At 57.2% G+C, this 12,334-nt stretch overlaps 1 protein-coding gene across 1 annotated transcript; it reads left to right on the forward strand.

Annotated features, from left to right (window-relative positions):
* Nucleotides 1-7,520: 7,520 nt before the first annotated feature.
* Nucleotides 7,521-12,110, forward strand: E0L32_009808 (uncharacterized protein; the record flags this gene model as incomplete). Its single annotated transcript, XM_031144812.1, has 1 exon — nucleotides 7,521-12,110. One exon carries the CDS (start codon nucleotides 7,521-7,523, stop codon nucleotides 12,108-12,110), a length of 4,590 nt encoding a protein of 1,529 aa, XP_030990457.1.
* Between the last annotated feature and the right edge of the window lie 224 nt (nucleotides 12,111-12,334).

Below are 12,334 nucleotides of genomic sequence, written 5' to 3' on the forward strand. Positions count from 1 at the left end.
ATATCCCGAGGCTGTCAGGAGCCTAGAGATGGAGGGAGCCCGGGAGCCTGTCAAGGGAGACTTGTGAAAAGAGGCTCTGTGTTGGGGAAATTCAGGACGTCTGTATCATTATTCAATTACAAGAGGAAAGGGAGGATGGGAAAGGCTGGGAGATTTCCAAGATAGTCTCTTACTATGGTCTTTTTTGTTGTTGAGAAAGGGGGATACTAAGCAATTTCATTGTCTTCTCAAACTTTACTCTCTGGTCTTTCTAGATCTTTATGGACGAGGAGGGGATTGCGGAGTTGGTGGTCAGATTGGCGTTTCTGGGATAGAAAGTCAAAGGGAAGCTGTATAAGAAAATGGCAAAAAGTGCTCTCAATGTTTTGATATATTCCCTTTGTCCCAAAACAGTCCAACTTCATGTGTGAAAGACCACAAGATTGCTCCATACAAAAGGGCTTATGCACGGCTGCAACTAAGACTGAGCATGACGTAAAGCATATCAGGATAAAGTGGCAGAGGCCTTCGCGCAAAAGTTGGGAGGCTGCTGCTCTTGCTCACCGAATGGCTCGAGCTATTTCGTAGTCGACACACCTTCGTTCTACAGGTGTTGATTTATCCTGGGGATTGTGGTTAGGAGCACCAACGATGACGGTTCCATCCCGAGCCTCTTTGCGCTGCTGGCTTTACAGTCCGCTGTCGTTCTTCCTAAAGAGCATACAAACCAATGACAGCCATCGGCTTGAGCACGCCGACGCGTGTTAGAGTTCCTACGAGAATTCGAGACTGAAATAGACATAGAAATCAATATCTGCCGTAAGCGACAGTCACATACGAAGCGCAAGGTGTCGTTGCTATGACGATCTCCCTCACCTGTCGTCACGATATGTCCGATTTCCGTTCCGATGCGAACGCCCTCCTCTCCACCGGGAAAGAAGCAGTACTTGATAGGGCAGAGTGCGAGAACCGAAAGGCAGTGCGGCCAGCCCAATAGAAGTATTCCCGCATCATGTCCTCCCCCCCAACGAACGACAGCACCGGACAGACACTCGGCGTTTGTGCTTCGCTCAGGTGGAAAGGATGGGACCACATGACCAAACCTCCATGCGATCCTGTCCGAATGCAGAAGGAGGGATGTGACGAGAACGTCCAGCCCTGTCAGTGGCTTCGCATATCACACCCGTCCGTCCCCCTTTAGCTCGGCACCCTGCCGTCACTTAAAGCAGAGAGACCGCTCAGTGACGGCGGCGGCCCACCAAAGGGGGATCCTCCTCTTCCTCCGCGAGCGGGATGCGGCGCGGGTCGTTCCTTTGGGGCGTGATGGCCCCTTTTTACACCCCCTTTCCCCCTTCTCACGAAGTGGGACCTCTTCCATCGGGATGGTTTTGTTTTGGCAAAGTTGAGGACAGTTCTCGAGAGACCTGGAGAGATGGCCGATCAATGCCGGACCCCGCAGGAGTGAGGAGATGGGGGCCGGCCCTTGTTCGCAGAAAGGACCCGGAGCACTGATATCAAACACACACAAGACATATCCTAACTACCTATAAGCTACAAGTCAACGGCACCTAGCCAGAGGGCGTGCCCGCAATAAGTCCGCGCAGCGAGCGGAGAAGTCATTCAGAATGCAAGACCATTCGCGGAGAAGGGGGTCATGGCAAGCGGCATTCTCCACTCGAGCGCCTATATGGCATATCTCACGGAGCAGAGGTCCACTTGGAAAGACTAGCCAGTAGCATATGATAAACCGGAGGGAGTTTCCATGGCTGTATGCTATTTTGTTCGCTGATATTCCTTCATCCTATGGCCAACGCTAGACGACTACACTGGGACTTCACTCCGATGTCCCTCCTGCCTCGAAAGGACAAGAGAGCATTATGACAACTCATCAATCGTCAAGAACGGGCCTGTCCGGCTGAAAGAAGAGTGGCTTCCTCAAGACCAGACCGATCCAGCCAGTCAGTCTCGTAGTCTGGGGAGAGATGGAAAGGACAGGATAAATGCGATCTGAATGGAGAGCACCGTAAGCTTGGAGCCGGAGAGCATCGACCTCTCGAGAAGCGAGTCCTTCCTGTCAGCTGCGGCAAAGCATCGCGCTAATCCCGCATTGAGCACAGGTCGCGCTTGGATTGATACGCCGCTGTCAGCATTCCTGGACGACTAGAAACCTGTTAGAGAGGAGGAAATGTGTACGGCCTTCCAGGTTGACCCCGTGATCACGGTCTGCGATGCGTCTCATAGGACGCCGTCTGCCCCAGAAGGCCACGCAAAAAGGCCCAGCAGGAGACCGCACAGCTCCGTCATCGTATTCCTGCATGCGCTTCTCCCTCCCTCTCCCTTCTCCGACGCTCCAACGTCGATGCCTTCACACCAACTCGCCATCACGTTACCTCTTTGCGACGCCAGAGACCAAAAGGCTCTGCCGCTGGCTGTCTCACTCGGACGTCCAATGAGATCTACGAGACTCTACGAGACCCCTGCCCACCTGGACTTGACCCCTGGTCATGGCGCTCTTGGCAGCTATCATTGGGGGATGGAGGTGTCCGGGATTGAGTGCAGGGGTTGCGCAATTGCGGATTCGAGCTCGTTGGCGGAGAGAGAGATATCTCTCGCCCATTCAATATGGAAGGACTGTCATCGATTGTCCTTGTCTCTCTCTCTCCTCGTTCGTCTCTCGAGGGTCGAGAGCCAGAGCATTGCGCAGAAACAGGCAGACTGACGTCTGCCTTCGGTGAATCCCTAGCCTGCATAACGATTCGCGGGCGTCGGGTCCCCATCTACGTACGTACAGTGTACACATACCATGCAAGGTCCCAGCAAGCGTGCATTCGCTTAGGGCTCAACAGCCACCGTCGCCTGCCACGTCACCAGCCTCAGACTCTCCATTATTCGCCTCGAGTACGACGCCTTTTTGGGGCAAACGGTGGCACTCGGCGGTCCCCTGGCTGTGGCGGAGTGCAGGAGGAAGTTGTTTGTTGGCAGGCAGCCGACCAGGGATAAACTAGGGCACTCGCCACACTTTCTCTCTTCGGCGATCCCAGAAACTTGGTAATGCTGCAGATGAGTTGCATTCGCGATCGGTGCCATCCTTGTCAGATTGGATCTGGGACGGCGGGGGGCCTGAGCGGCCAAGCGGCCTCTCACCTCAGACCAGGTGAAGAAAGGGAAAAAAAGCAGGAAAGCCAGTTCTCGCAGCTGACTTTCGCCGTCGTTGCCAGCGCATCAATCTCGCCACGCTAAAGTGCGGCGTTTCAGCTGGACCAGTTCGCCTTGCTTCTATGCCAGGTGAGCGAGCAAAGGTCGGTCTGCCGTCCTTTTCGACCCGCAGCTGTAAAACAGAAAAGGCAAAAACGGATTTCTTCTCATCCGTCCAGTTTTCTAAAACTGGTTCTCGGCAGGCAGGACAACTGCCAGCCATCAAAAGGGCGTGATCTTCGACTCCTGCATACCAGCCGGAGTAGCTCACAGCGAATCGGCCTGCAGCAAAATCTATTTCTGTCCCTGGCCGCATCGGACAGGGCCTTCGGTCGCGCTACCTTACACGCTGCGTTTCCCAATCGCTGAAACGCTTGCGTCTCGAGGCCAGGCGTAATGTCGTAACGGCAGTCATCAGATGTTGGTTCTCCATATCAGATACGGAGACACAGTTGAGTGGGCAATGTCCACCAGTGTTATGCTTGCACCCTGAGTGGTATTAGGGCAAATTGACTCTCGCCTGCCTGCAAAGAACCAAAGATGGTGCATCCGGCTCCCTTCCGCCTCGCCCGGCTTCAAACTCCCTTCCTCAGTGGATCCGCGGAAGGATGTCAAGCCTGACTAAGAATGGGAATTATGATAGTGTACCCACCCCCCCCCCCCCCCCCCCCCCCCTTTTAGACCATGATGACAATCATGTTGGTCCTCGAGATTAAGGTGAGATATGAGGCAAGGAGACTGCGAAGGCATTGGTCGGAGGAGCAGATCGCGAGATCCTCCTGTAGATAAGGAGAGACATGCAGTAGCATGGCAGAAGCTCCTTTGAGACACCGGTTCGGCGGGACTCAGGGGAAGCGAGGGAGCGAAGGAGAGTGACGGGAGTGATTGGTCCAAAAATGCAGGAAGCTATCCAATCACAAAAATCAGCGGGCAGTAAACAAGGTGCCACCTCGACAGGCGACGAATGGTGTCGCGAGGCTGGGGATGTGGGCGCCTAGCAGTTGGTGTCCGAACCATGAAGAGGGTGGGGAGGGGTGTGAAGGCTCCTGTCGAACGAACAGTTACTGTCATTTCTGTTTGGGGTCGTACAGGTTGCGAAAATGAGCAATCCTGAGGAAGCATTGGTTTCCAGGAGGATGGGATCTTATTAACTCCCCGCCCATCCTTTCCCAAGAACAGGGTGCTCGGACGGTCAGAACAGCAGCACGGCAACTGCGGCGGACAGAGGAGAAAAGCCCAGAACGCAACGAAGGACGACACTCGTCGAGAATGTGGTTCAAAGAGCAGCAGCTGGAGGGTGGGTGACAACGTTGTTGCAATGGTGCCCGTCTCTCCGTACCCTTGTCCGGAACCCTTGTCCCTGCTGGTTACCTACCCCGCCAGGATCAGCATTTGTTCGCAGACTGAGTCCTTTTACGGTGCGATACATACGGACACCTCTGTTACCTAAGGATTATGGATAGTCAAGTAATGTTGGTCGTTCGTTTCCACGCCCGCTGGCCTGACAAGCGCCGTTGAGGGTTCCTTAGTTCCTTAGCTTTGGAGACATGCAGGTCTAGGAAGACGTGCCGGATGTGCTAAAAGTGACCGGTCGGCTGGTCGCCAGAGTGAGACATGCAGATATGCAGCTCGACGCATGGGTGAAGCCTGCAGCATCATTGCCAGTCCTCAGGATTGGAGGGAACGCGCTGCTCAGCAGCAATCGCCAGATCTTGCATAACTGGAAACACGCCGTCTCTGGATGGGCATCTGACTGGCGGATATCGACCAGTAATGCGTTCATCTGTCCGATCTGCGGTTTTCTTGGTAGGATGAGAGATGGAGATGACAGCCAGCCATAGGGAACGGACGTGTAAAGTGGTTAGCTGTCGGCCAGAGGGCGGCATTTCATGGCTTGAGAGGAAGTCCCAACCAAATCGTCTGGACACCCATGGACCTGAAGTGAGGTCAGTATGGCGGTGCTGAAGTTGTTTTAGGCGCTGGTTTAAGCGACACTAGAGAGCAAACAGAGCAAGTGTCCCCGCCAATACCCGCCGAAGCCCAGGCCAGCTTTTCTTTTTCCCCCCTCCGCCAACACCAGACCTTCCTCCATCCGATATGGCCTCTCTCCCAGCTGCCTCCCCACCCACCCACACACACACACACACACACACACACACACACCTTTACGAAGTGGTCTCTCCCATCCTCCTCTCTTTCCGCGTGGACGTTGTGTGCGCTCCTCCCCCGCCCACGCCATGCCTGGAAGCTAAGAGAGCCCTTGACCATGTGGCATTGCTGTCTCACCGACTCTTTTACCGGGCTCACATTGATCAAGTGCCCTCTCCTACTTCTTCTAGTGTGTCTTAGGCTCGACTGTTCACCGCAAGATGATGCAACCGACCATGCCGCCATCGCCGTCATGACGATCGTTGTCTCTCGCTTCAGCAGCAGCCTCTGAGAGCAGTGCAGGCACCAGAGGCCTCTCGAAGGAAAACCTCAGGGTCTCTTGCAGGGGTTGCTGCGAGGTTACAGGGCTCGCCTGCCCAATGGCGTTCGTCAGGCACCACTTGAGCGATCTCATAGGGCATCGAGATATGCATCTCCCAGGGCCTGGCTTTTACGCGCATGGCGGCGCAGTTCGCTGCTGCAGGCAGCGCCTTTGTAGCGTGAGAAAGAGAGAGAGAGAGAGAGAGTCTGCTCGCACAGACTGGCGAGAGCGCGCGGTTGGTGCGTCTGGTACCGACCTGAAGAAACTTCTGCTGATCCGCCCCGTTTCCCACCTGCCCTCACCACTCACGGGCAATCATGGCATCATGCGCGTCCTATTCTCGCCCGCTCCAAGGACGACGCCGTCTCCAAGACTTACAGTGGAAACGGCAAGGCGTGGGCCGCCGGTGCTCTTCGACCTTAGTGAACGGCTGTTAATGTCAGGGTAGTCCCTTGTCTCCACTTCAACGGCCCGCGCCCCCTCTCTCGCAAGTCTAGCTACCTAACTACTCGACAGACAAGACCAGTCGTGCCAGTATCGCTAGGTACCGTAAAGGCTGGCTGGCTGGCTGGCTGGCCTGGCCGTCTAGGCCGGCCCTTCTCGGGTGACTCAAAGGAGTGGGACTGTTCTGTATGATCTGCTCCCACATGCACGCCTGCTCTGCCAATCCAACGGGTTGACCGGCCATGCCTCTTCCTTCCCGGAGACACCTGACTTACAGGCGTGATCCCCAGCATGCCCTTTCAACCTGGCCCTTGGCCCTGGCCTGTTCAAGTACATCGACAAGGGTGCAAACGCCACGCTTGTCATTGTCCCATCTGTGATCTGTTTTGGGGTTCCTGGCAGAACCCAAAGAGGTACCGTACATCCCGGCAGCCTTCGTCGATGTCCTTGACCCCGGCTTCATCCCCATGTTCTTTGGCTGTGATAGACGCACACCTCCGCTGCAGCTTGTCCTTTTCGCTGGGTCTACGCAGCAAGCGGGCGAGGTCAAGCCGAGCACGGAGTAGTCGATGTATAAACCAATATAGTCGTCGCACTGCTCATGGCATCCCACTGCCTCACTGTTGATATTTACCTTCTTTCTCTCTTGTCTCCGTAACCTGTCATTGATCTCTCCATTTCCCGGCTTCTCTCCCTTTGACTTCCAAGTCGAGCAGTCGCCCCCCGTTCACACGAATACCACCCTAGGAGCACGGCTTGCATTACGAATTACGACAACGCTTTCCTCTGAGAGGCGGCAGGATTTCACTTAGACGCCCATCCCCTCTGCCGGCTACTCGTACTACCACCCCACGAGCCCACCACACCATCTGCTGAAGAAAATTGTTCCCTACCCTCCATCAGGACCCGAGCCGTTCTTCGGGGCATACAGCATTGACTGCTTCTCATACCCTGCACCACCCGGCGCAAATCGTTCCGCCGCTGCTGAGGAACAATCTCTCGTCGGCCTGCCGCGCATCAATCTTACACATACACAAATCCAGGGGAGGCCCCGTATATAGACATATCAGCCTCAACCCGGATCGCGCATCTTGGCTTAGTAAACCTGGGTTGGCAAGCCGCTTGTACATCGTCTCGAACCGCTCTCGAGTTGCACAACAATCCGGGACTTTCTTTGCCGAGGCTTCAGCTCTCCATCCAAGTAAGAAAACCCATACTCGGTGTTTCTCTGTCTGATGCAGTACCACGATATTCTTACCGTGTTTCTGTTGTCATACTGATATCGTGGCAATAGGCCTCTTGCGGATCGATTACCCTTTAGGATGCGAGCCTAATACAACAAAGCTGTATGATGTTGGAAGACGCTGTTGAGAATCTGGATTAGGTATATATAATGGCTTCCAGGAGTGGACCTGGCTTACAACCGACCAAGATGTTGCGTCCTGGGCAACATTCGCAATTCGTCGCTGGCCATTCGGATTCTAGCACGGACAGGACCTCTTCAAGACCGGAATCGAGACCGCGAAAGGACATGGCGACTGTGCGGCCTTCCAGGCAAGACGCGAGTAGGCCGAGCACGACCAGCAGGATACCGCAAGCTCCTTCACAGAGACGTCCATCTCTTCCGGGCCAGGGAAGCCGGCCGCCACTTACACACCAGAACCAGTCCTGGAATTCCGTGAGCAGTACTGTCTCTTCCAGGTCTGCGTCGCAGACTGCCATTCCCTCTGCATCGCCGCCCGCCAAGTTGGCCGATCCCCGGACGAAGTCACCCCGCAACGTCTTGCGCAGGAAATCCGCAAATTGGTTCCAAGGCCCGGCGAACCCGCAGCCCGACAGCTCTCATTCCAGCTCGGAGAGAGGCAGTGGCTCGTCCGGCGAAGCTCGCTCGCAGGCAACACCTGATTCATCCGCGTCCCATACCCTCGACCGTTTCATTACCGCCAGCCCGATGGAGATCCAGGTTGCACAGGCAGTGGAGCTACCGGCGACGTCGGCTCATACTGTGACGATATACCCTGAGCTCGACAGGTATCGGGATGTCAGGCCTTTTGCAACGCCCGATGGCCTGGGCTTGGATCTTCCTTACAAGCTTTCTACCCAGGACTTGCCACCCCCTACTCCATTGTTCTCGGGCACGAGCAGTCAGCTCAGCGGGTTCAGTGGGAGCCCATCCACCAGGTTCTCGGAGTCTCCCGGGCCAGGGCCCTACTCTCGGGATACCACTCCCACGTCTATCTCTTCTCAGTCTCCTTGCTTGGTTGCGCCGATACGGACACCCGGCCCAAGGACCATCAAACATAGCAGCCCGGCGCAGGTACGACAGAGGAGGGGCACAAACGAGGAAGATGAAATCACCAAGGCCAATCTGTCCACCATCCGGGAGCTGTCGACTAGCTCTTCGTCCAACTCGACTGTGAGGGCAGAGGACAGAAAGGAGAAGACGAAGAAGAAGAGGCTGTCTCCTCCCCCTCCCAGTCCGCCGCCAAGGAAATCCTCCCAGAAGTTCAAGGCCAGCCCTCAGAAGGATGCCTCTCCTGCTTCCAAGCAGGTTCGAGGCAAGAGCCAACCCTTTCCTATCTCTCCTCCTCCGCAAGCTTCTCCCGCTCCGAGGCAGAAGCCTGTGACTTCTCCACGCGCCACGCCGCCCATCCGTCCGAGCAGAGATGGCACCCCGGATCTTCATTCCCAGTTTGGATTTCCACTGCCGGTCATTCATAGCAACCTGTCTTCCAGCTCGTTCACAGAGAACAGGCGAACGAGCGTCGGCCCGGCACCACCAAGCGCAGGTAGCAGATCCGTGACCCCGGCTTCGGCTTCTAATGTAGACCGCCCCCAGATATCTTCCAAAGCGCCCCGTGGAAAGGAAGCAGCCTCCAGTAGAGAGATCCCCCAACCTCAGGCCCAGGAGGCCGGCAGGACCACAAGAACTCCCAGTCCAAGCGTGTCAACCTTCCGGACTAGGTTTCCCTTGTTTGGCAGACGCACCAAAACCACGTCAGACATCCCCCAGGTGGACAAGAAGGAAAAGAAAGCCCGCAAAGGCCCGGCCGCTGGTACTGGCCATGAAGGCTATGGACGCATTGGTTCGCACCGAAGGCGAAGTAGCACCAGTGGTTCTGGCTCCCGTGAGCTTCCTGGATCATCTCAGGAGAGTCTTAGCAGTGTTCAGTCCCATGATCCGTTCCTTCTGGAGAGGATGAACCCCATTGTCATCTCTAGTGGCGAGGTTATCGAGAACAGGAACACCAGCTCTGAACTGAGCCGCACCGAGAGTAACCAGAGTCTGCCTTTCGGCCGGCCGAGTGTCGACTCTCGAAACGATTCTCAGGTCTCGCTTTCATCCCGGGACGGACGCCAAACACTCTGGCCTTCTGCCTTTCCACGTGGAACAACCACGGCCTCTTCAATCGGTTCTAGACGGCCCTCCGACAGCAGTGATTTCGAAGGAGTAGCGATGAGGTCGACTTTGGCTTTTCGACGGTCCATGCAGCGCCTCAATCAAGCACCTGACCAGCCACAGATCCGCCTACCGAAGCCGATTGTCGTCCGCCCGCCGCAGGGTATCCCTCAACCTTCCATCAGTAGCCTGGACACTGCCATCATGTCCGATGATTCCATCATGGAGCCTGCCCCGGAACCAGTACGGGGACGCAAGGAGGCCACCGCGCCAAAGAAGCTCACCAAGAGGACGCGGTCTCCCAGGAAGTGGAACCTCTTCGGCCGTTCCCAGAGCCAGCCTGCAGTTGCGCAGCAGCAGCCAAAGGCAGCTACGAGAGTGGCCACGAGCGTGAAGGTCGTGCAGGTGAAGCAAGAGCCGAAGCCGGTCGCTTTCTACACGATGATGGACTCATCTGAGCAGGAAGATGATGTGGACATCCCTGCCGTTCAGAACATCCTACGTGAAGCCCAGGTGCTGCACCTACCACCCAAGGAGACAATCGAGAGTCGAGGCGTTTCACCTAGTGTTGAGGGGAGACTACCAAGGCAAAGATCGAACTCTGCGGTCCCAAGTCTCGCCAGGTCCGCAGAGCTGCCTCGAAGGCAAGGTTCTGAGGGAACTGACAGCCCTCAGCTTAGCAACCCTGCCCAGGACCGAGCGGACAGGACAGAGTCATCCCCTCCCCGACCAGGACGTCCCAGTCGCTTGCCTCAAGTTGGCCGAATCCCCAAGGTCATCAGCGCCCGGCCAGAGCAGACATCTTCGAAGAGCTTTTCGAGGCCCTTCAACCGGATCAGCCTGCAGTTGCCACCTCAGACAAGTGTCGTAGTCGATACGGATTCTCTAGCGAAGGGCCCGAGCCCACCAAAGCCATCGACACCGGAACTAACCCGGGACGGTTCTACCGCGACTGTCGATACGACTGACTCGGATGGCCATCGCGCGCCACCAGCAGGGTATAGCCTCGCCAACAATCCTATTGCCAACGAATTCTTGAGATTCTCCCCGCGCAAGGGCTCCCAAGATACTGCATGCACCACGTCAAGCAGCTCCGGAATGCTCAGCTACGCCGACACGACAGCAATCATCCGGGATGCGCATGCCCCCTTGGTTGAGGACGAGATCTGGGATGAGTACAATGACCTCCTCGGTGAGGAATCTCTGAAGGTCCCACCGTCTGCTGGCTCTTCGCAAGGAGTGCCGTTCCATCTTGAAGGGTATGGGCGAAGGCTGGCCAAGGAGGAGGGCAAGCCACTCGAGTCGCCGGTCTACGCACCGCCGCCAAACCCCGCGAAGAGCGTAGATGCCATGATGGCCGAGAAGCCCTTGGCAACCTCTAGCATCTACGAGGCCGAGGTGGTGTCGAAACTTAACGAGGCGATCGACCAGGACGCGAACCCATTGACTCCGTTCTCGGTCGGCGAGTTTGTGTCCGGGTATGGCGACCGCAACATCAGCGGCGATCTGAGCCAGATGTCGAAGCGCAACAGCGGAGCTTCCACGGGCACCAAACGGAGGTCCAGGGCGTCGACTACGAGCTCCTGCTCCCAGTCCTCCGAGGACAACTCTCCCCTCTCGCAGGTCAACCTCCGCGTCGGCTCGATGACGGTCAGCAAGTGGCTCACCTTTGGACACGTCCTCTTCAGCCCCGCGCGGGACGAGCTCGTGCCGGTGATCGGCTCGCTGAAGCGCCACTCGATCCTGGTCATCGACGGCCTGGGCAACGACGACTGGTCCTTCTACGCCGCCGAGACCTACCCGGCCGCGACCTTCTTCAACCTCTCTCCGCGCGCGCCCCTGCCGGCCGAGCACAAGAGCGCCGCCGCCTTCCCCCTGAGCCCGCCGAACCACCACCAGATCCAGTATACCTCGCACGCGCACCGGTTCCCCTTCGCGCCCGAGAGCTTCACCTCGGTCGTCTTCCGGTTCCCCGCCGCGGCGCCCGAGGCGCACTACCGCAACGTCGTCTCCGAGGCCCGCCGCGTGCTCCGCCCGGGCGGCTACCTCGAGCTGTCGATCCTCGACCTCGACCTCCACAACATGGGGCCCCGCACGCGCCGGGCCGTGCGCGCGCTCAAGGAGCGCATCCACGCGCGGTCGCCCGAGACGAGCATCGGGTCCTGCGCCGACGCCATCGTGCGCATGCTGGCCGCGCGGGGGTTCTCGGACGTCAAGTCGTGCCGCGTGGGCGTGCCCGTCGCCAGCCCCATCGCCCGCCGCCCGTCGGACGTGGGCAAGGAGGGCCCCGCCGCCACCGCCGCCGCCGCCGCCGCGAGGACGGCGGCCGGGAAGGACAACAAGGGCAAGAGGAGGCCCAAGAAGGACGACCGCAGCCTGGCGGAGATGATGAGCGACGAGAGCCCCGTGGCGGACGAGAGCATCACCAACATGGTGGCCAAGGTCGGGCGCTGGTGGCACGCGCGCTGCTACGAGGGGTCCGCGGCCAATGTCGGCGCCATCGCCGGCAGCATCTGGAACGACCGGTCGCTGCTGGCCGAGTGCGAGGAGTGGGCCACGAGCTTGAAGCTCACGGTTTGCTACGCCAGGGTCCCGGATGTGAAGCGGGTGGCGAGCATTTAATTCCACAATGTTTACCTTGTTTTTACACGACCTACGACACCTACTACGACTTACGAACTTCGTTTACCAAGCGACGTTTTTTATTTTTTATTTTTGGCGCATCATCCGACCATGCGCTTCTATATATCTACGTTATCTGTCCATGTTGTTTCTGTATCTTCCCGGCATCCCAACGACATATCTATACAGACCCCGAGTCTCGCGACTGATGATTTGCAACATTT

This window comes from Thyridium curvatum (genome assembly GCF_004353045.1).
Source record: "Thyridium curvatum strain D216 chromosome Unknown NODE_74_length_206198_cov_80.914379, whole genome shotgun sequence".
NCBI lineage: Eukaryota > Fungi > Ascomycota > Sordariomycetes > Thyridiales > Thyridiaceae > Thyridium > Thyridium curvatum.